Raw genomic sequence first — 24,869 nt, forward strand, 5'->3', positions numbered from 1 at the left:
TCCCATTGGTGCGACAGAAATAGTTTTTCTTCACACCACAGTGACAGACTGAGGGGCTGTGGAGCCCCCGAGCTTAGTGGCGAGGAGGGCTGAGTGGACGCTGAGCGGAACGTTGGATTTGCATGCATCAGTCCGGACAGGGGGCTCATCACCAGCCTCAGTCAACACTCTAGGCTCAGGCTTAATGCCATTCACCCACCACTGCTAAGATGGGATTCTTCCAGTTTTTTGACACAGAGTCATCCTAGTGGAACCTACAAGTCATTCTGAGAGTTTCCTCTTTCCTGGCTTCTCTCTTTCCAAAACAAAAATACTTTAGAAGGTTTAAAACTTATGTAGTTAACACTGGGTAGTGTAGCTGTGCCAAACTAGCACCTACCAAGCTGCAGGGTCGTACTCTGCCCACACGCGGATGAATTCGTCAAGATGATGAGGCCCCAGGATGGAAGCGTCCCTGGTCAAGTACTCAAAATTGTCCATGATGACAGCGACAAAGAGATTCAACATCTGGTGAATAAAATCATTAGTGCATATTATAAATGAAGAGTTATTAAAATGTTTATTTAAAATGTCTTTTTACGCTGAAAAAAATCTAATTATCAACATTTTATTAAGTAAAATTTGTTAGAAAAACATATTTAAATTATGTAATTTAAATATTTCTATTTAAAAAACATATCAGTGGTTTTGCATGTTTTTAGCACCCATACTGTAAATACTGTATTTTATGTTACTGTTAATTGTTTTGCAGAGCTTTTACTTTTATTGCTTCACTTTATAGTAGATACAGTTTTTCTGAAGTTACCCTGCCTGGAACTGCCCCATAGTTTGGTTATTGTTAACTGGATTGTCTCAGAAGAAATACATGCATTGGGTTGTCAGCAGAAACAGAAATAACGACTTTTTGAAAAATAGATCTGAATTTGATTAGATTCAACCAAGTCTCAACCGTAAGTTAAGTTAGACTAAAACATGCAAAACCAAACGTTTGTTTACTGTAACTTCTTTCATTTAGGTATGAGTCTGGATGGGACAGGCCTCAGATTTTCCTCCATACCAGGAAGGAGCAGAGGAAGATGAACGACACAAAGTAGAAGTATGCAAAGTCACTTCCACACTCCTTCCCTACAGTTCCTGACAGTTTATCACATGGCCGATTACTCAGACACGCTAACATGATCTCATGCCACGCCTCTCCTGTTGCACTCCTAAAAGACACACAAAACCAAAGCAAAGGTATAAAAAATGAAAATAAACATGGCTCCACAGTTATGGCAGCATGGGTGTCAATAGTAAATAGATTCTTTTTGGTGTAAGAAGGTTCGGAATATCCAACCAGGATTACCTGAAGAGGAGGGTCAAGGCCTGGAAAAATGTCTGGAAGTTGTTGTGGTGATTTATGGAGGTGTCCTCATTCAGCTCGATGTTACCAAACACCTGGGACAAGAGGAGAGCTGATGGGGTTTACTGAATACAAACCTGTAGCACAGTAGCTGCCTGGTCCTTAAACAGAGCCGCGGCCAGTAGAAGTCCAGTAACAAGTCCATTAAATGACTTTTTAAATCATTATTTGCCTCTTGGCACGTCCAGCCTATAACCTGGAGTAAGGTTATAGTTTATATAGGTTATATATTATAAGTATTAGAGCTTTGTCTAAAGGTTAAAACTCAGACTCCCAACACTTATACAACTCTGTATGCCAGGTAACCTTAAGTTGAGGAAGAGAGTACAAAAAAAATCTAGAACATACCTCCAAATAAAACCAGTCGCTTTTATGCTTTGTTTTTTTATAAATGAAACAAATTAAATCTACTCTGTTAATTAATGAGTTTTAGAGGTACAATTAGCCAGTGTTTGTCACCTGTGGACAGACTGGGAACACACTGGCTAGTCTTCCTTTGTTGCCAGCCTAAACTAAACTAAACTAGGCTGCTGATTGTACCTTCATAGTGACAATGGAGTGTGACTTCCATGTATTGCACATCATTACAATTACACATGTTTTGTCCAGCTGGTCATTTCAGAACTGACCTGCATTCCAATGATGGCATAAATGAAGAACAGCATGGCAATGAGCAAGCAGACATATGGCAGGGCCTGAAAAGAAACACATATAAAACATAAATAAAAGTTAAAGAAACTCATGGCTCAGTGTCTCATACATAAACACACAAAGCTGATTTTCCATAGTGAAATTTTACAATCTTCATTTCATTCACATGACCTGCGGGGTCAATTCTTTTAACCAGCTATTTACATCGCTAAGAGGAGGTGAACATTTGCTATAAAATAGCCACCTTTTAACACTATGCAGCTACTGTCCATTTTCAGTAGGCTTAAAAGCTCTCACCACTAACATTAAAGCTGTTGAATTTCCACAGTTGCCGCCTGGCGCTCTGCATTTAACTCAACTTGTCCCGGGGGGGGTTTAGAGTGCAAACCAACACTGTGAAAATCCAAACTGCCGTCTGCTGAGAGCAATTTACTTCGATTTTAACAGCAACAGAGAGATTCTGCATTGCGACTCATTGGCTTTTGAGCCCTCTGATTGTATTTTGTGTAATATTGTGTTATTTATTCGACTATAAATCATTCTGATCCACAGAATCAACACTATAACATCTATTGCATCCTCATGTTTATTCACTTTTGTCTTTCTAGAATATTTCCCTTCTTCTCTTTCTAAGCATCTGCTACATCGATACAGTTTACTGTCTCTCTAATAAGATTCACACAAACGTCCAGGGGCATATACTCTAACTTGGTACAGTGTGGCTGTTGTTTATGTTCTTACTTTAAAAGACTGAACGAAGGTCCACAGCAGGATGCGGATCGTGTAGCCCTGCCGCAGCAGCTTGATAAGACGAGCAGCCCTGAAGAGCCTCAAGAAACTCAGGTTGATCATCTTGTCCTGGGAGATAAATTAGAGAATATGTAAAATATTTTAATGTAAGGATTTAGGGCAAGGATATGCAACTTCTAAAAGGATAAATGAAAAAGAAGAAATAAAAAAATGTTACCTTTAACAAATGATAGTAGAGTTGTAACAAAACACACCCTTTGTTCAAGTTTTAGGAGTTTCATCATTTCATCATTTAGAAATTTAGCTGCTACATTCCTGTCTGGCCTGGTTTGGTTTGAGAAGTAGCTTACTGTATACTGGCAAATGTTAGCAGTAGGTATAGTTGGGGTGGTACCACAGGGGAAGAGCTTTCATCTCTTATGAAGCATCAGGCTAAAACGCACCTTTTTAGTTCTGTGCATCATTGAAAATGTGACTTTGAGTTGACATGACGAGAGTTTTTTTTACTGTTTCTGAACAAGCAAAGAAGGCAAGGCTTAGATTAGCTATTTCAAAAAAATCTGTTGTCAGTCGGTTTCCATTAAATTGATTAATTAGTGTTAATAATATGAGCCTCAACGAGCCAGGGACTGGCTTACCTTTTTAACAACCACAAAAACACTAGACACAAATTAACTAGAACTTTAAATTGGTTACAAAAACAATAAAAAGACATATGTTGTAATGATCTAATCCTAACTTTGTGATGCACACAACTAATATTTCTGTAGATAACTGGGTGTAAAAGCATACATTTAAACAACACAGTTTAAAAGGTCGTCTTCAATAATATCATGTCACATTGAGGATCCAGTAGTTAGGCACTTTAAACTAAGACACTGGGAGAGAACAACACCCACTGACGGGGGAATAGACAAAGTCAGCAGGCAACAAGAAAAGCCACTTACCGTCTAGAGGTGTCACGAGTGACAGAAGGGGCAGAGTGAGGGCACAGGCACCAGGAAAGACACAGGAGAAGATGGAAATAGCAAAAGAGAAAGAAACAGAGAAAAAAAGCGAGAGAGACAGAAAAAAAGACTAATGATCACATGAAAGCAACAGAAAAAAAAGACCGACTATACCACACAGAAAGCAACAGTACAGAGCCTCAGTCACCTGTCATAGTCAAATGCTTTTGTCCCGTTTTCATCTGTGATAATTTAACAGAAAGAAACTAAATGATCCAAACTGGAATAGCATCAATGTTCCACCTGTTGCTCCGGCATCTGTCTTTGTCCTTTCTCAGTTTTCTTCGCTGAGCCTTTGATTCAAGGACTGAGGCTATGAGGGCATAGCAAAGAATGACTTCCCCACACATAACACTGAAGTGGTTTGTGCTAATTAGTAACACGATAAAACCCAATTTTCGTACAAACAATTACATCTACATTCATGCTGAAACCACATAATATGATTGTTATATATTTGTTTTGGTGATAATTGAAGCTACAGTTTCAATAATGATGCATTTCTTCATCACGGTAAACTGCTAACAACTTTGAAATGTCAGCTTTGGAAGAATCATGAACAATGATAAGACATTTAGTAAGTAAGTAAATAATGTGAAAATTACAGTATTTTCCAATTTCTGCTATTGCCACAGTTCTCCTGACTGTTCAAATTTTATTTCCCATTACACTGCTTTGCCACATGCAACTGGGAGCATGTACCCTGATACGGATCTACAAAGGGAACCACATAGTGGTCCCAAAGACAACAACCAGGGAAGAGCATGCATGTTACGGTACCTTAATCTCGGTGACCAAGATGTCTGTGATGCTTCCAAGCACAGTCACAAAGTCAAACACGTTCCATGCTGCTTTCAAGTAGTTCTAAAAGACAGAGAACACACAAAGTTTACAGCAGGCTGCACAGAGAGGGTTAAGTGCTGGTGTGTTTATTTCTATTTGTAATTTTCATAGTCTTATAAAAACACTATGAACATATCTTTTTATATACTGTATATATTTATTATATATTTGATATTCTGGGTCGCTCCTGAAATAGTTCTGAATAATTTATGATGTTTCCTCCATTATGCCTTAATGCCTTATACTTTGTTGTAGCTCCTAGGTCTTTATAAGACGGGCTACCTTTTATTCAAGAGTCTCTTAAAACAACAGTCAGGTGCCCAAATGACTGTTACAGCTTGATGTCTGCAGTTGTCTGAGTTATGATTTGATGTAATTTATGGATTTATTTGGGTAAAGATGATTATTTAATTTGGTTGGTGTCCAAATTGAGATTTAATGTAGTGTTTTGCTTTTTTTATTGATTTCACCTTTATCTTGCTTTTTGGCGTTTTTAGGTCTGAGTTACTAATAATGACTGTGTTACCTGAATTAGTCATATTGGTTTGTCAGAAATACTAGGGTGAAGTGTGGTTTGTTCAAACTTAAAAAAAACATTCATATCAGCCATTCAAATTCAAGGTTGCAACTACAAAGAAAAAAAATCCTATAATGGCCTCTATAAACAAAGTAAATGGGAATGTGCAGAAGCTGCAGGGGTATACAAATGTTTCCATAGAGTAAAGAAACCTGTAGACATGCCCTGGGACACACAAACATATATGTGCATAAACACAAAATGTCCATTTGAACAAATGCTGCTGACAAAATGTCCTGCATGACCTCACTGCTGAGCTGCTGCTTTGATCTCTTCAGGCTGGTCAGTCATCCAAGTCCTGAGGGCAAAGCCCCTGCAGCTGCACTCTGAAGAGATGTAGCAGCAGACTGTTTATACCACCAGATGCGAGCCCATCCATCTGGGCTAAACAGGTGGAGGTAAGTGGTGTGTGAGAAGGGCTATTTATTAAATGGCCCTCATAAATGGAACAGAGCCAGAAAGGAACTGCAGGCCACACGGCTCCATGTTTGGAGAATAGTTACTTTTTTAAGCAGTGCTCCATTCAATCCCCTGTATCTGTTATTAGTTCTCCGTCCTCATTCCTGAGGTTAAAGCCTTACACATGAGGATCTGCACCTTTTACTTACAATTTGTTGATGTGTCATAAATTACTGTAAATATATCCTCTGACAATCTAGTTTTGTGATAATTTTTTTTAAAATCACAATCCTCTGGGATATTCACATCCAAAGTATGTGTAGCCTCTAGATGCTGACACTAAGCACCACACTTAAAAAAAAGGATTGAATTAACTGAGAACTACAGTACAAGGAGAGCCACAGTACAGTGGTTTTATGCAGTCAGCCACAGTCTGATTTATCTGACTCCCACAAGAGATTTCCCATCATGTGTATAAACAGAAACACAAAACAACAGTGAATAATTAACTTGTGCTTGCAGCGTGCAGCACAGCATAGGGTGTTGACGGCTTACCAGTGGACCAAAGGCAATAATCTTGAGGACGCACTCCAGTGTGAAGAGTGCTGTGAAGATGATGTTTAGAAATTTTAGCATGGACTCGTATATGTCTGGGGCTCCGTAGAACTGAGGAGAGGTAGAAAAACATCATTATACATGTTGAAATATGGAAAAACAAAAACACATAGATTATTCAATTGCTTTAAAATGGCTCCAGCAAGATCTTTATAACGTGCAAATACATCCATCAAGTCCAGCTGCATTTAACTTTAAGTCCTCACAGTACCACCGTGATAATGGCAGGTGATTTTGACACTGGAAATGTCTGTGCCTCTATGTGTTTGTTTTGCTGGATGTTACACAAAAAAAAACAAAAAACTGCTCATGTACTGTAGGGGAATGAGGTTCGGTGAGAAAAGTTTGGAAGAAACTACAGCAACTTTAGTGAAATAAAACCCAGTGCTTTACAGTTAATTAAGCTCACTTCTCAAAAAGAAGGCTCTGTTCAGTTAGTGTTTTCATCATTCTTTTATGACATATTGTAAGAATGCCTCATTGACTGAAATGTCTGGGTTGCCTCTGACCCATCCATCATGGTCCTGCATGAATAACATTGGTAAACACATTTTGGTACCATAGAACAGAGTCAGATTAGCTGTTTCCAGTTTCTAGCTATAGGCTGTGGCATTATTTTCTGAGGACAGAAGAAAGACATAGAGCGTCTCATCCAAAACTTTGCCAAAAAGTAAATAAGCATAATTCCCAAAAAGCCAAACGTCTCCTTCAAACAGTATATCTAAAACAGCCTTTCACTGTTCTGACGGTTGGTAATGAGCTGGTCCTGAAAACACATAAATAACTAAATAACTAAAAATGACGTGTGATGCTTCAGATCAGAGTATATGGACATAGTTTGACAAATAAATATGTGAGCACTAAGCAAGCAGAGCATTAGCCGCCGTCATCCAAAGTGCCTGTTTTATTCCCTTAGACATTTTTTCCTGTGAGTAGATGAGCAAAGATGCTGCCAAGACACAAGCACTTCTCTCTAATGGCAGAAGCAGTGTTTGGTACAAGAGTCATATTTGTGTGGCGGTGGTAATGATTGGTTTGATTTTTAAATGTTGACCATGTCTCAAGGTGAGACTAGTGTTGCATCACTGCCTTAAAAACCAAATTATTAATAATGGAGATGAAGGGAAACAGCCTCTGTGATCCCTTTAGTATTTCAGCATCGTGTTGTAACACACTGGGAGTAGGTTCAATGCACTAGTGTTTCTGGCTGTCAGGTATCTGAGAGGAAATGGCGCTTTGCCTCATTAGCAGAAGGAATCACTGACCTTCATCATCAGCACAATTGTGTTGAGGGCAATTAAAGTCATGATGGCGTACTCAAACGGAGGGGACACCACAAACTTCCACATCTTGTACTGGAAGGACTGCTTGTTCTCTGGCATGTATCTCGTCAGCGGCTTTGCATTAATGGCAAAGTCAATACACGCTCTCTGTTTGAGGAACAACAACAAAACACAACACAGACACAAAGACAACAAAAACAGATTGTGTATGAATCCTCTCTGATACAGGACTCCACTCTTCACACCCTTAGAGAAAAGAAAAGCGCTGGGAATTAAATTTAATAACATGAAAGACAGCTGGCACACCACTAGAGGACCGTTTGAGCATTTTGTGATATCAAAAGATGTAGCACTCTCTGATCACTAGCCAATATTTTACAGACCAACAAAAACAGTGTGAACAGTCCCTGTGAAGTGGAGATGAAGAGAGTGAAGAATATAAACCCCACAGCTTATTGTAGAGCTTTATTCTGTTTGAGGAAGTTGTAAGTCATGTTCGATGTAATTTGGCTCTGAGAGATATTCAGAAGTACATCAGCAAGTGTTCTGATTTCTAATGAAGAAAACATTTTTGATGGAAAAGATGGAGCATCTTTAGAAACTACTGCTTCTGCAGAGATAATCAGCATGTGTTCTTGTTGCGTGTGTAGGAACTCATGTTTATAAAAACCAAGAAACTGCATAAATTCCAAATCTCATCTCACCTCATTCTTCTCCAGGCTACAATCTGCCATGGCCTTGTCTCCTTGCTCCTGAAAGGTGATAATTATCAAAGCCACAAATATATTGACAAAGAAGAAGGGGAACACCACGAAGTAGACCACATAGAAGATGGATGTCTCCATGCGGAAGCCTGGGCTGGGGCCCTGATCCTCATAGGTGGCATCCACAGAGTGCTTCAGGACCCTGGAAAGATGGGAAGATTCTTACACAACCAACCATGCTGCAAAAGATTTAAGTGATGTCTTCATTTAATTTAGGTGCTTCCTCCGATCTATTCCTGGAGGGAACATGTTAATTTTTATCTTGTCAGATTTTTACAGTAAATGTCTATAAATTTAAAAAGTGCTGTCATCCGTACTTTATCTAAGTGTTGTCAGGGCCCTCCCACATAGACTGAGATTCACCCAGCTCTCAAAGTGAGCTATCTTGACCTTCATATTAGAGCTTTAAAACATGCAAAATCCTTAAAATGAACTTTGTCTTTTTTGCCTTCATTAACAGTGAGTTGCAGAGAGAGGCAGACGGAAAATGTGGGGAGGTAGAGAGAGAAGGTACAACATGAAGTGCACTTGAAACTATTGGATTTAATGACTCCTATTTAAATTCAAAAACGAACAGCTCACCTCTGCTCCATGTTTTTCCTTAACTTACTAAAATTAATCATGGATTTGGAATCAAGCAAACCTGGTGATGTAACCATGAAATCAGGAAACCTGATTATTATGTAACCTTTCTATTTCCATTTAACATGATATGAACTTAGCATTAGGAAATACTGACGACTGATCAGGCACAGCAATAAATCACCAAGTGGTATTAAAGTTGTGGCTGATCGATTATATTGGACATAGCCCTGTTATATTCGTTGGCAATAATATACTTAAACTGTGTGGGTTTGACAGGAGCCAGTATCAATCGTGGCCAGTTACATCGGCACCACTCCTTCCCACAAGCTCTACCCACATCTCTTCAGTTCAGGTTGTTTCGTTCTTGTTTGTTTTAGTGCATGTTATTGTTTTGTTGGTTTCATATTCAGCAAATAAATGCATATAGTTTAAATAAATTGTATTTCGTGAACGTGGCGATAATGTACTTACACTGGCCAACCCTCTCCAGTGGAGACTGTAAAGAGGGTTAGGAAGGCCCAGAGGACGTTATCATAATGAAACTCGTACTTCTTCCATTCTCTGGGCTGAGCTGTTACATCATCTCTGTCATAGTCCAAAAACTGACCCCTGACAGAGCGGGAGTATGACAGGCAGAAAAACAGGGAAAGAGACAAAACTAAAGAGTTACAATTAGAAAAACAAAAAATGAAACAGAAAATTGTATAGAGGTTTGATGGTATAGTCTCGATAGAAAGTCCGTTTTCTAGGTAATGATTTAAGACATTTTGGAAAGCATGCAGGAGGCTATGCATCGATGATGTACCTGCAGTCTTTCTCCAGACCCTTGGACTCATCAGTGCAGTAGAAGAATTTGCCCTTGAAGAGCTGTACTGCAATAACGGCGAAGATGAACATGAAGAGGATGTAGACGATGAGAATGTTGAGAACGTTCTTCAGAGAGTTTACAACACAGTCAAAGACCGCCTGGAAAACATTGACATATATGTAGAGTGGGATCAATAAACAAAATAGATATTCAAGTATAAAGAACTGGTTAGAGAGTGGTTAGCATTTCCCCCCACAGTCCAAAGACATGCAGCTTATTTTAATTGGTGACTGTAATTCCCCATAGGTGGAAATGGTTGTCTGTCTGTGTATGGTTCTCTGTATTGGTCCTGAGATAGCCTGGAGTGCTTTCCATGGTGCACCCCACCCCTTGTCTACTGCCTGTTAGGATGGGCTATAGCCCCCTATGACCCTGGGCAGGATATGTGGTTACAGAAAAGGGATGGACGAATGGAATGAGGTCAATACACTTAATTACCAGAAAAACCTAACACAATCTGCTGGGAAATATTATTCAGCATTTTATTCAGCAGTTGGCAGAGAGATATTTGAGAAAGATATTTTTCCTCAGGGCCTGGCTGAGAGCGATAATAAATTCATTAAGTGTCCACAGACAGATCTCCACAGATGCTGATTTCGTATATTGTTTACTGGCAATAATATAGTGTATTATATTTGCAGTTTGAGGGTTTGGGACAAAACGCATTAGAAAAAACCTCCTTCCTTTCCGTCAGTTGTCATCAAATCATTTGGATTTGTTCCTGCCAACATAGATCGTGGCTGTTATTATATACTTTGTTCTCAAATTAAATTTGCATTTGACTGAGTACAGACCTCTTGTGGTGGTGCAAATAATACGTTTTTTATTCTCTGAGCCATAACCTATCATATTTTAAATGTGAATTAGTTTAATCCTGGTGCTTCTTTAAAGTGATGAATACTAAACACAATCAGCAACAGAGATGACCATGAATTTTATATATTAGATTACAGGACTGGTTTGATAAAAGATGTCTAAACTTATTGAAATGTATTAATAGCATTTACTAAACTGTTGTATTTCCTTGTATCATTACCATTTACTTTAAGTGGTTATACAGTATGGACATTCAAATGCTGCAGAATCCAATTTGTAGCTATAAATACAGTATGTTCTCCTCCACACACAGCCCCATTTCAAACTAAGTTCTAGTTGTCCGGAAGCTACAGAACTGTGTAAATGAGCAGACCTGTCTGCATATCCCTGCTTGTCACTCTGTCTATTTCTCTGGCCATTTTTCTCTGTCAGTTTGTGCTGCGATACCTCTGTAAAATGAAGTGCTTTGTCCGTCTGTCCTGACATCTATGCAATCTAACCAATGAATGTGCTACTACATGAATGATTGAGGCTTTTGTCTCTAGAGTGAGGGCAGAGCATATTTTTCCCCTTCTCGACCATCTGTCCATCAAACCACTCTGTCCAACTATCCAGAAAGACTTGTGGAAGAACATCTGTCTGCCAGCCCTGATCCGTCTCAGTCGTCTCACTTCTATTCCTACAATGAGATCTTTCATCTTTTGTCAGAGCCGCTATTTTTAGATCATCACTTGTTTTCATGCAACAGAGGGAAACTTTTACCAGATGCAACTGAAGACACAGTTTGGGGTCTTTAATGAGCACATTGTTATTAGACAATGTTGACTTTACACACTTTTCATGCCACCTCAGATGTGTTTTCAATCAGTGGGATTTGAAGATACGGCACGTAACACTTGCATCCATCAGGGGTCATATCAAATAACAAACAAATATTAATATTCGTGCACCACCTTCCCCTGCCATCCCGTTGGTGAACCGGAGGCTGTGCTTTGACTTTCTCTCATGATTATAAAAAGCGTCACGATGCCAGGTCAGTGCTGCTGAAATAATAGGTCAGCAGACAAGTGTGGCCGTACTGGATGAATAGAATCCAATCGTGACCCAGGCAGGCTAAAAAATGTATTCACAGTTAGCTAATGTTTCGTAAACAGATCACCATTTTACAAATGTAGAAGAGTGGGTTGTCACATTCTGAACATTCAAGAGGTGGTGAATAATTTGACTCTGATTTTCATTCACTGAAATCTATTTCTGTGTGAATGTTTTCTAACTAAATCTGCTGCTCTCAAACTTCAAAACCATCTTTCAAGTCTACATGTCTGTGTATGAGGCTTAAAACACAATATGTTAGTGGTTTTGCTTAAGTCCTGTGTGTCCATGTCCATATCTCCCTGTACAGTTCTAGTAAAACAAACAATACCAAGCCACTCAACCATTTTATGTGACTTCAACTTGTCCTGCCATTCCACAACCCGAGAGTGCCACTAAGATCAAACAGCACAAACTTTCATCTACTCTACAATCTTTTTACTGCACTGTGAATCTGATTTAAAACACAGTTGTTTGAAATCAAACACATCCATTCAGTCTTGATATGCTGCAAATGCATTTGCTTCATGATTGTGTGTGACTTTGGCTTACTGCAGCACCAGCTGCTCCTTTTTATCCCTGAAAATGGACTGGCTGAGTGACAGATTGTATTACTGTACCTTCAGCTTGGGCAGCCGTTTAATGGTCTTGAGTGGCCGCAGGACTCGGAGGACCCTCAGGGACTTGATGGTGTTGATGTCCTTGCCTGTTGTCCCTCTGTGCAGATTGAGAGTTCAGTTAGTCTGGATGAACTAGTGAAAGCAATAATCATGAAAACGCCATCAAGTCACCCCACAGTAACAAAAGCTGATTGTAGTAGATCAGGTTTACCGTCTACGACAAATACCTGTTTGTAGAACACATGCATGTGAGTGTTATTCTGCAGAAACATGCTACTGTACAGAAGAGGATGTTTGATTTGTTAAATGAGTGGAAAGTAATCAACATACTTTTATTCAGTTACTTTAAATGCTACAGATTATTAATAATAAATAAAGAGTTCAGATTCATTCCATTAACTTGTTCTTTAATTACCTTTTTTATTCTTACATCTATCTTTCCATCTGTCCTTCTCTTTTTTTTAATCGTATTTCTTTCCTTACTTCTAAATTAATTCTTGTAATTCTTGCAAAAGTAATTCTTGCTCTCTTGTTCCTTCAACCTGACCTTTCTTTCTCTCATTTTATTTGTTGTGCTTTTCTCTTCCTATTTTCATGCAGAATCAATTGTATACTTTTAATTTATTCAGTCAGTTTCACAGATAGCAATCACACATTGCTAACACGCTGTTTCTATAGAACAACACATCCTTATTTATAAAGAATCTGCCTCTGGAGGCAGCTTCTTTGCAGGAGCCACTGCTGTAAGTCTTTGCAGACACTGCACATTTTGTTGACTGGTCGGAGAGTGGGAGGGGGATGCTAAGAACATACAGTTTAACTACCATTCACTCAAAGGCTGATATTGGTCAAGGATAATGGGTGGGGGATTTTTAATTCATTAATTCAATTAACCAACCCTTAATTTTAATTAATTAGTCAAACAGTATACATAATGTGTCTGTCATCGTTAATAAATTGGTTTCCTTTTGACTTTAAAGACTTCAGAAAAGTATAAAGCAAGAGTGTCTCTATGCAAGAACCATGTGAAGGATACGGAGAAGGACAGAGCATACTAACAAAAATGTTTAAAAGCTCTGTAAATGGCCACCGGAGACCCCACTGCTCTTTACACCAGCATGTCACTAGAATAGAGTTGCTGACCGAGCAATGTTTTTTCACCCAGGGCACAAAATGAACTTCTAATAAACTCTTTAAATAGGTGTTGTTTACTGTACAGTTTATGTAAATTGCACTCATCCTCACACATCTAAATATGAAATAAATATTATTGAGCCATGTTGTTCTAGTTGCTCTGTCTGGTCTTCCTGGTCCATAGTTGAACACAACTTAACAATCTTTTCCTATGTTCATTTTAAAACTACACGTATAAGCAACCAGTAAAAACAAAACATTATCATACCATAAACACTTCTTCTCTAATGTTTCTTTTAAATTTCCCCAAACTTACTGGGACACACAGACTCCCAGACAGTTTTTCTGGTGGGGGGCATTTAGGACTTGGGGTATTCATAAGAATAAAAATTTATTACTGGGTAAAAAACCCAAAACATCTTTATGGATTTTATTTTAGTAAAAGTCTAATAAAGTTAGGCTAGAACTCAAACAGCATATGTGGTTCCATACATTTTACACTTAGGGGCCTTTTCTTTTTAAATGGGAAATGCTAAGTCTAACTGGAAGGCATGCAGCTCTCATGCTGGGATGATTAGTTTACTGTGGCATGCAACCTACAAAGTCAATGCCAGTCCTCTCTATTCAAGGACCTCGACACATTGACATGGCACGAACAGACTCCCAATAGCTTTCAGAAGCCCTGTGTGCAAAGAAGATGTGTGTGTGTGTGTCTGTAAAAGGTTGTGTGTTCATATCAATTGAGCACAGATCAGCACACTTGTTCCTTAAGTTACTCAGTACTCTCATGACTCGGGTCCTTGCAGCCGACCCTTCTTGAGAGTGAGGTGCATTTCTTGTTTTCAAACATGAGATCATAAATCAGAAGTTCTTAACTGCCTTAACACACATGAGGCACTTTCAACACCCTGGAGAGTTTCCACCAGAGCTATTCATTTTCACTGCTAGTAGGAACTTTAAGGTGACCGACAGTATGCATTGTGTGTATTCTTATATTAATAAGAATATAGTAAGTGGGCAGATTTTCATAATATCCAGTAAAAAAAATATTTTTCAACTTTCCTTTAGGCAAATGGCAGTAACACGCCCTTGTGAATCTGACACCATCTTTTATCTTCCAAAAGTAATTATACCATTTAAAAATGCTATGAGCATGAGGCAGCAGTAAATTGTTGGCTGTTGGCTTCTGAATACCTGTTTTCCTCAGGGGGACAGAGTGGGCAGTCCTCTCGTGAGGCTGGATAAAATGTATACATTTAGATAAATTGACCTTATCTTCTAAATCTATACAGGATCTTTTTCACATCAAAAAACATCAAAACTTAATTAGGCAGCAGTCCTAAGAGGAGCCTTGATCAAAGTTTGCACTATTATTGAGGCACTGGCTGTTCTTCCTGGGAGACAAAGCCCAGAAGCGCAGATTTCACTGTATTTCAATTTTAAATCAATGTATTTATTTATTTTCAGCTTCCCTTCCTTTCCTTCCTGACACAACCCTCCCCAATTTCTACCAGGCCTGCAGTGTCTTGCCCAGAGACACTTCAACATGCAGTCGGGAAGATCGGGGTGCGAACCTCTGACCCTATGGTCAGTAGGCATCCACTTTACAAACTGAGCCAGTGCCGCCCCTTCACTGTGCTAAAAATGTGGCTAAAGCAGCCTAAAGCAGATCTGAAGCAGCAGCACTAAAAAAAAGTTACAAAAGCCTGAGCCTCCTCTCTGCACTGCATTGGCTCACTATGCGACCAATGCGCTTCCCCATATGAACATGGTTCCTATTGAGCTGAGAAAGTACCTACTCTGCAGTAGAAAAAAAAAAAATCTCAAAACAGCATTCTATAAACTGTTATGGTTTAGAGTTTCTACAGTCCCAACATATAAAAAAGTGGGAACTTTTGGTTATTGTTGTAAGAACTATGAAAAAGTGGTCTGAAAGCACCTATGATGCACAAGACTCCTTCCACACAGCAGTATTACGAATTTTGATCAATGTACATACTAATATATAAAGTTACTTTATTTAGATTTGCATAATGTGTTTTTGATCATTTGTTGTGTGTAAACACAAAATCCGGGTGAGCAGTGGTTTACATTTTTATCCCCTTAAATTCATTCTGTTCCAATTCCAGTGAAACAGTGATTTTAGGTGAATCCAGGTAATAAGCTATAATCCTTTACTGATTCACCTTTAAATCCAATGCATAAAGAAGAAGATAAAGAGGTGAAGGGCAGGGAGGTGAATCAAGCTGCAGGCTAAAATCCCATAAATTTGACCAGTTAAACCCACTTTAGTTGTGATTAAAGGAGATTACACAGTTACACAGGTTGTATCAAAGTCAGCAAATATTGAGTGAAGGGACATGCAGGTGCACGTCAGCAGTTATATGTTGGCTTTCTGAAAGCTATAAGATGGAGTTCCCAATATTGTCTTTTTATTTTAATGTCCCAATATTGGTACAGAAGGTTACTTTCCTAAAAAAAGGAAGAAAGCAAACAGGGACAGAAATCATGATCATATCCTAAACACCTTGGGATGGAGCTTATCTGCAAAGGTTAATTAGAGGAGTGTTCTGTGTTTAACATGTGGGGCAAAGGGACAAGTTGGTCAATATGCAAAAGGTTAAATAGGGACAGTTCCCACCTGGCCAAGCTTTGTTGCCATCTGATGAGAAAAAGCAATGATAAGAGCATACACACACAGAGACAAGCACATACACCACCCACACAAACAGAGCAAACCAGCATGTAAAGAAAGACAGAGCAAAATAAACATTTTAAGCAAATATCACACAGACAAAAAGGTACACGCACATTATTTTAGTCTTTGATAAAACAGAGATAATAGACAAACAGAAACTAATTGTCCTATGAAAGAGCAAAATAACAGTAAGGCTGATAAAATATTAGAATAAAACAGTGATGTAAATAGTAATCATAATGCTATGGACAGATTTTCACTGTGAAGAAAATAGGGATTAAATCTGGAAGGACAAAAGGATAATGAGTAGTCGTATGTTCATGTTCTAGGAAAAACGACAACAACCACAAACAAAAAACAAAACAAAAACAAAACCCAATGGAGCCAATGAGAACTGTGTAGATGGGAAAACATGGAACTTTGAAACTACCCAAGTCCCTACTTAAAAGATCGGCAAACATCTAGATTATTTGAACTTCTAGGTTCAGTCTTTGGACGATGGCTAAGGACCTCGTGGATCTGTCATTTCAACTTATGTGGAGGCATGTAACAGATAGTGTTTTGGAACATTACGTCTATGGTCTATGTCTAAGGTCAATGGACATGCAGTAAACGCTCAAACGTCTGTCCACAATGTTAAATAGACATTAATAGATGTTTAAAATAAGTATCATACCTGTACATCAGAAAGATACTTCATTTTGATGATTAATTAAGTTAAAGTTAATGGTTAAATATCTGGATGTCTGTTAGGAACATATTTAGACAGCTACTGCACAAAGGTTGTGTCTAAATAAGACTTGCACCAACATCCTGTACAGGTACTAAATATATGCACATCACCTATTTCAGACATCCATAATGGATGCCATGCCAGCCTGCCAAATTTCTTTTTCTGCACCTGTTTTACTTCCTTTTTGCAGATATAGGGGGCTTTAGCTCTGGAAGTAGAGCAGGTTGTCCAAAAATTGCAAAGACAGTGGGTTAATCCTGCCTCCTTTTGTCTACATGTGAAAATATTTTTGGTTAAGTCGTTCCTGGTGTGTGCTGTCACTTGTAATTGATGTTTGATAAAAAAACATCTGCCAAATAACTCAGTGTAGATGTGATGCCTCAATGCAACATTGCCAAGACTGGATGCAATGTTCACAAAAAATCCTGAGAAAATGACACATTAGCGATTAGAACATTGTGTCCAAATTCAACATTCATGAGGGATGCTGAAAAAAATGTTTTTGTTTTAAATTAGTCCAAACATTACACATATAAATAATATTCAAGAATTCAGTTTGAGAAACTGTAAAATATTATATGACTATATTATATGATTATATGACTCCTTACTTTTATATTTCTAAAGGATCAAATGCCCCTAATAAAACACAGACACCATTCATCTATGCTTTAAAACAAAAACTATAAAAAAACACCACATGTATTGAGTATGAGGTCCATTTTCTCTTTTATATCTCTAGCTGTTTACATTGAAATTTTAATGTAAAAACCTATGGTAGATTTTATTTAATCATAGTTGTCAAGTAAACGAGATCTAATTAATCTAAAAATTGTCTCTAAGAAAATCATAGCACATTTCTGGTAATTGTACTGTCCACCATAAAATTACAACTACAATAAAAATGCTCTGATTTTTTAAGTATCCATAAGTACTTAAGTGTAAGTAATTGTACCATGGAATTGGCGGAAATAAGATCCCAGTTGTAAGACAGCAGAAATATTCTTTTAAGTCTTGCAGTGGAACATAGTCTGTAACAGGCTTGCGTGCCATGAATACAGGCTGATGAAGAAGCAAAGACGAACAAAATGCTGGACAGGAAGTGAATGTTGGAGGAAAGGATGAAGAGGAGGTGGTTCAATCTGATAATTCTGTATCTAATCAAGGGCACAGCACACTGGACAAAGCCTCCTAAACAGGAAGATGGTATTATTTTAAATATGCAAGTTTAGAAATGAGCAGTGAAGAGATACTGACAGAATGCTGAACGTTACATCATCGTGTATTGTAAGGCTTTGTTTCAAAAATAAACAAGTAATGCTTTTAAGCTGCCATTTACTCCACCTTGCAATTTTTAAGTAGCTCATTTTTATCTGTGCTCTCATTAAGGACAACAGTACACAGAATACCTGGAACACCTTTCACTTTTCTAAAAGCTTGAACCTTTGAGACTGTTGGTCCTGTCAGAGCTTTATTTTCTTTTTTGCTGTGCAGCTTCAGTGTGCATTATTTATTTTATTACTACTAACACACATAAACTATACCTGATGAATAGAAAACAGATAATTGCACTTATATAACCAAAATACAGGTGTTAACATAGTTATATAACACGAACAGAGTAAATGCCAGCATCTTTGATCGTGACTGTGGTGGTGATGATATGAATAGCAAATAATACATTTGACATTTCTTCAAAGATGTAACTGTGAGAGGAAGCTACTGCAGATATCAGTAAACTCTGCAAATGACACTTGCTAAGATGGACAGGGAGGAAAGCAGAAGACACATACAAGCACATGGATAGACAGAAACACAGACAGAGAGAGCAGTCATTACCCCATAAGACTCCTGAAAGCATTCCACGTCAGAAAACAAAGAAGGAAGAAATAAGGTGAAAGAAAGGTGACAGAGATGGAGTCAGCAAGAGACAAAATGCATCAATTTACAGTTGGCGACAGGGAAGAAACCAAAGATAGAGGAAGCGTTACAGTAAAAAATAAGACAGGTAAAAATGTTTCGAAGGGTTTCAGGACAGAGTCAATACGAGAAACAACAGAACATGCAGTGCAGGTCTGTAAACCTCAACCGACTCATTACCTCCTTTTATACTGTAAACTTTGAACATTACATTTTAACTGACTGAAACTGGTTTCAATTGTAATCAACAGCATTCTTCAAACGTATGATCAGAGTATTGTCCAAATCAGTGTGTGGTACAATCAACTGTAGCTAACCACAGAAACATCCCTATAAGTTACTAACAATGAATGCTGATAAACTGATTTTGAAACAACAATAGCATCACATAATAGTCAACCCATAGCTAAACTCATAGCCTGTCAGCCAACTGCCTTACAGTAGCAGTGGACGTTGTATCATAATGAAGTTTGACACGGCCATGTTGGCAAAATAAGAGTTCATTTGTAATAACTAATTAACCAAACTGATTTGGGTATTAGAGCAGTACGCAGTCAGTTAAAACACTATACCAACACAAACTGTGATTTCTTTTTATGTTTTTTTGCAGCTGTAACTCTAATTGTAATTCCTGAAATACATTATATTCAAAGGATTGTTGTGATGGACAACAGTGCAAGAGAAATGATGGTGACTTACGAACAGGCAAAGGCCACCAGAGCTCCACTGACCACAATAAAGTCCAGAATATTCCATAGGTCTCGGAAATAAGAACCCGGGTGCAGGAGCAGTCCCAAGTCAATCATCTAAAGTGACAGAATAATTTGTAAGAGAATAATATAGAAAACACCACCAACATCTACTAAGATTTTCTTTGTTTTAAGTTATTGTGATGCCACTTTGCAGGGGGCCAGTCTAGATTTTTAATGTGAACCTGAGCATCATTATCCAAAGTGCTTTGCATTCAGGAAGAGTGTATCACAAATAAGAAAATTCTATTAACAAATGCCAGAGCAACTGACCACAGTGTGCTAAACAGTTTTCTAACCTACAGCTAAACTTTAGTCATGCAACAAATCTTTGGTTTCCACTGTGCTGCAGGAGTTGCAGTTACAGGCTGGCTTAGACTTACAGTGAAACAAAAACTTCTCAACCACTTCTCCCCTTTTGTACCTCAAACTTACAGTATCAGCCCCATTGTGCATCGCCCATCAGTGAGCAAAGTATTGAGCTAAATTATATCTCCATATAAATATTTCAAAATTAAGAAGGTCATAGTAGCAGAGCGACACATTTTGGTAATTGGGTAATTTGTTAAACTATTATTTTAGGTAACCTAAATTTCTAAACTTAATAGATAATAATTTCTAAAAAAAACATTATTTCACATAAAGACACATTTAGACTTACATAGAATTGTAACCACCTACTGTAATACACATGTAAGCACAATAATGTTTAAGTCTCATTTCCACTGCAGGAACTTTTCTTTGGGACCACAAACCTTTAAAGGAACATAGATCTGGACTTCCACTAGAGGCACAAGGGTCTAAACTGAGTTCTGATATTTTAATGTCATTTGTTGTAATTTATGTATATGCCTTGTGTGACTGTGATTTGTACAAATGACAATTCTTTTAACCAGGAACTATGGCAATTAACTTTCCTGTACTACTTCCTGGAAAAGACATGAACTCTCCAGTGGAAATGAACCTAGTTTTTAATCGAGTTCAATTGAGTTCAAATGAAGTCAAACTTCCAAGCTTCTCACCTTAATCACCATCTCAAAAGTGAAGACTCCAGTAAAGACATAATCCAGATACTTCAGAACCTGCAGGAACAAAAAAAGTTGAAAAAATATCCCGTGAGATGAGTCATAAAGAGATCCACTGACAGATGTTTTCAGTTTAGGACACTTGGAGGTGTGTGTGTGTGTGTGTGTGTGTGAGTGTGTGAGAGAAAGGACAAGACATGCACAACATGTTCCTCTGCCCTGTCAGAGGTCTCAAGCCCTGTCAGCTTTATATTCTCCTGCACAAACACACATCGCCTCAACACCCACTCAAGCACACACACGAATAAGTCACAAACAAAACAAGCACACGCGCAACATCACCTCAGATTCTGTCTCTGCTCTTGACTGGAATATTAATTAGTTTTGCTTGTCTGTCAAAAATGCAGAATCTACCGTCATTTGTCTGCATGCACGTATTAGCCTCTTATTCCAACATGAGTTACGAAAGATATGACGCAAGAATATAAATAATGCAGAAACCTTTTGCTGAAGTAAAGTGTGATTGACAACATTTCACCCCATTATTACAAGTTTTTTTGTGCTTCCTACCATTTGTTCCTCCATATTGGGCAATGGGCAAACTGTCATAGACCTTTATGATCGATTCAGCCCAAATGACACACATTCATCTGTAATACAGATTTTTCATACAAACACTGGCCTATGTGTCTGTTTTTCTGGTTTTGTTGTGCAGATGTTTATTCAGGAAGTCTAGATGTCAGTCTGACTCACGTTGTTGCGCGGAGCGTTGGCTTGCACGGGGTCCTCAGCTGCCAGGGCAATGCTGCTCATGGTAATGACTAACAGAATGCACATCTCAAAGTAGCGTAGGTTGACCACGTAATGACACAGCCGCCGCACCCTGCAAGACCGGAAACATACTGTATGAACACAAACATGCATACAGAAAAACTACACACAGAGTAGTAAGCTGGTTCTCCAATAACTGGGCATGAAGAACATGCACACAGCGATTTAATAAATATAGGATATTTAATGTTTATTTTATATGAATTGAAATAATTTAATTTACACTGGACATTTCTATACATACAGTACATAGTAAACTAAGACAAGGTGAACAGAGTGCGCGGGATTAATAACATGCTAAAGAGCTTTTGAAACTTCAGCCATTACCAAGATGTTGACATAATCCTTTAGCTCGGACATTATCTCGCACCCAGCTCAGAGGTAGTAATCCACCATTTTTTTAGAAGAGTAGCATGATCTCAGAGAATATTCACTTTTGCTAATGACACAAACCATAAGTGGGTCGGATAGAGCTTATAACAAAATCAGATGCATTAGTATAAAGGAAGATGATGTCTAATCTTGTGAGCTGGAGTAGGATTCATCTTGACATTGGGAAACCTAAAGAGATGATTATAAACGTAAGTATCACAATATCAGATAACAAAGTACCCTTAGTATATAGTTCACAGGTGCCAGCAGCAGTGTGGCGTTTCTAGCGATCCTCTTCCGCAGAACAAAAAGATGTAAAGAAGGGCAAAAACTGTATGTGTTTTTAAGCTTATGGAAACAGATAACAATCAGAGCCTTTGCTTACGTAGGATATTTGATTGGTCACTGCAGCACCTTGCTGAATGATGTGCTCCTGTGTCTGAGTCAGCATTTTATTGGGCTACTCATTACTTTGGCAAAGCCCCACTGCCCAGCTGCTTCAACAGTGTCCTCAGAGCTCCCTAACATAAGCCTGGTGCCTTTCACCGTTGGAAATGGATGATTCAAGACCCCATCACCCTGCCATTGCTGTGCTTTGGTTTAGCAAATAAATACTGTTAACTCTGTTAATCCAAACTATCATTAAAATTCAACAGTATTCCTCTCCGTTGCCTGTGACTTACGGGTTTGTTTGCCCAAAGATAAACATAGAGCTGTAGGGGAGAATCTGTCGAGGCCTGTTAGCCTCCTCCTCCTCCAGATCTTTCTTCTCCTCACTGAGTTGGAAATTGTCACAGTCAATGTTGTTCACTGGTGTGGAAAAAACAAATACGCTCATTTAGCCCAAAGAAACTCAAGCATTAGTAACAAGTAACACATTTTCTATAAATTTCAAATACAGGCCATTGGTCTATGTGGTTTGTTGATCATGTTCATTGCATTCAAGATGGTTGCAGGGTCAAGTTAGTATAATATTAAAAAGATTTGCTTATTGGGAAATCAACACACACTGAATAGGAACAAAGCTCATGTTACAAAGACTTCGTAAAAAGACATAGTACTTCTGAACCAGAAGAAATGGGAAACACCTACATCGTCCATCCAAGCTGGGAAGATTGTTAAATGTTAGTTTCTACTTATATAATAAAAACAGAACTCAGAATTACTGCAGAAACGTGGCAAAACAATTTTGTGGGGGATGTGGTGAGAATCATTTACCTTGATTACCATTAATAACCATGTTGTAAAACCTTCAAAATAAATCTTTGCCTTCAATTTTTCTGAACCTTTCCACCATGATGTGACTATAATATTCTCTACTCACTAGGAATGATGGTGGTTTCTCCAGGTGGAGCGGTGATGGTGACAGGGATGTGGATAGTGTTGCTGTTTAAGACAGCCTGGCTAGCCCTGGTGGAATTCCTCTGGTTGTCAGCATCCTCTTGCTTTTCTCCAAGACTCAGGGTGCTTCGCATTAGCCGTAGAGGACTGGAGGTGTCTTCCTCCGCATCTGTGTGCCTCTCTCTAGGGAAAGAACTGTGGATCTTATCACAGGCGTCATTATATTCCACTCACAGGGTGCTTCAAGCTTTTTCTGCCAAATGAGACCCACGCGAGAAGCGATTGGCCGCACTCCTAACAGACCACGACTTGTGTGGCAACAAACTAAAAGCAGACTTTTTCTGCCACGCTATCTGAACACACAGTGAGATGGTATCTGTATTTGGGATTTGTTCTTAGGTTCTAGAATCTACACATAATAAGGGCCACACTTACGTGCAGTACCGATATATCTTTTCTTCAGTTCCACAGTTCAATGTTGTTACAGTCCTAACATTACAAAAATATTTTCAGCATTTCATCATCACTAATAATATATATTTATAACTTTTATCAGTTTACAAACCATTATGGTGTTTAAAATGAATGATTACTACACCAATACTTCGATTCATATCATATAACATCGCCATGAAGTACTTCACTTTAGTTACTACCACAAGATGATAATGTGAGTCCTGACCACTCCTGGCATCCCACAGCAAACTCACTCCACACAGATAACTTTGGCCAAGCCTGACCTCCAGTAGACAAGTGGCTCTCTTGTGTGTTTGGAGAGAGGCACACTTCTCTTCTTCCATTTTATAAATATGTATGTAAAATAAATGTCTGCAGATTTAAACTCATTTAAATCTGCAGACATTTTTTTACTTTATCAGTATATGCGCTTCTCCAGATAGTGTTTACTGAACGAACATCGAAACTCGAAATGCATCTTTTTGTATCTTATTTTATATCTGCTACTGATGCTACTATATTGTACAGCTCATTTGCTGTTGATATCCTGCAGCACAGCTCCTGCTTCAGAATTACTGAAGTTTGTCTTTCTTTTGCAGTCCGGAGCTCCGCTGTGTTTACATTTCATGTGGCCGTTCTTGACTTCCTCAACATTTTTTTATAGTTTCTAAGACCTGTGTGTGAACACGGCCCTGCAGTCTCACACCCTTTTAAAGGCAATGGGGGGGGCATTTGCCAAATAAGAACAACTAGAACATGCTTTAGACTCATGAGGACAAATGGACACAGGTAAGAGCAGTTTAAGAAGACATCATGAATCCAACATAGATTTGCATTACGATGTATTACGGTAGTTGAACAGGGCTATAAACAGTATAATACTAATAGAATAGGCTGCTCTATACAAACAATACTGTGGCACAACTCAACTAAGGGTCTCCAATGAATAAAGGGATGAAGGCATGAAATGTGCTTAATAACTTCTAAAACAGTGTATAAAAAATAAAATAAATAACAAATACAAAAATTATAAACGAAAACAACTAAATTAGAAGGTCTGTCCACACTTTTGGCTGGTATTGCACAAGGGATCAAATCAGATTTATTCAGCTGTCCGAGAAATTTGAAAATTCCAGATCAACTCAACTATCCCAGACAAATATTCTGAGATTTGCTGGTTCTATTTATACGTGGAAGAGCTGCTGTATTGCATTGCATTAGATTATACATTTTAGCATTATATTATTATATTTTATAAAGTAGCCAGTGAGTGTGAGTGAGAGTGTGTGTGTATATAATTACAGTACCAACAGTATTAGAGAATATAATGTATATACA

At 38.3% G+C, this 24,869-nt stretch overlaps 1 protein-coding gene across 7 annotated transcripts in view; it reads right to left on the reverse strand.

The window, feature by feature from the left end:
* Window positions 1-24,869, reverse strand: part of cacna1bb (calcium channel, voltage-dependent, N type, alpha 1B subunit, b) — a 140,982-nt gene that overhangs the window by 22,039 nt on the left and 94,074 nt on the right. For 5 of the 7 annotated variants that reach the window (XM_067485211.1, XM_067485208.1, XM_067485209.1 and 2 more), the window contains 17 exons: window positions 23,059-23,270; window positions 22,418-22,544; window positions 21,285-21,414; window positions 20,529-20,588; window positions 19,457-19,563; window positions 12,273-12,369; window positions 9,682-9,842; window positions 9,348-9,485; window positions 8,232-8,433; window positions 7,510-7,674; window positions 6,185-6,295; window positions 4,591-4,674; window positions 2,795-2,911; window positions 2,032-2,097; window positions 1,346-1,437; window positions 1,058-1,208; window positions 380-507 (listed from right to left, as the gene is read on the reverse strand). In XM_067485211.1, coding sequence (XP_067341312.1) covers window positions 380-507; window positions 1,058-1,208; window positions 1,346-1,437; window positions 2,032-2,097; window positions 2,795-2,911; window positions 4,591-4,674; window positions 6,185-6,295; window positions 7,510-7,674; window positions 8,232-8,433; window positions 9,348-9,485; window positions 9,682-9,842; window positions 12,273-12,369; window positions 19,457-19,563; window positions 20,529-20,588; window positions 21,285-21,414; window positions 22,418-22,544; window positions 23,059-23,270 — 2,148 coding nt within the window. The remainder of the gene's footprint in view (window positions 1-379; window positions 508-1,057; window positions 1,209-1,345; window positions 1,438-2,031; window positions 2,098-2,794; window positions 2,912-4,590; window positions 4,675-6,184; window positions 6,296-7,509; window positions 7,675-8,231; window positions 8,434-9,347; window positions 9,486-9,681; window positions 9,843-12,272; window positions 12,370-19,456; window positions 19,564-20,528; window positions 20,589-21,284; window positions 21,415-22,417; window positions 22,545-23,058; window positions 23,271-24,869) is intronic. The other 2 variants (XM_067485210.1, XM_067485207.1) reach the window with 1 other exon arrangement.

This window comes from Channa argus, chromosome 18 (assembly GCF_033026475.1).
Source record: "Channa argus isolate prfri chromosome 18, Channa argus male v1.0, whole genome shotgun sequence".
In the NCBI taxonomy this organism is placed as follows: domain Eukaryota; kingdom Metazoa; phylum Chordata; class Actinopteri; order Anabantiformes; family Channidae; genus Channa; species Channa argus.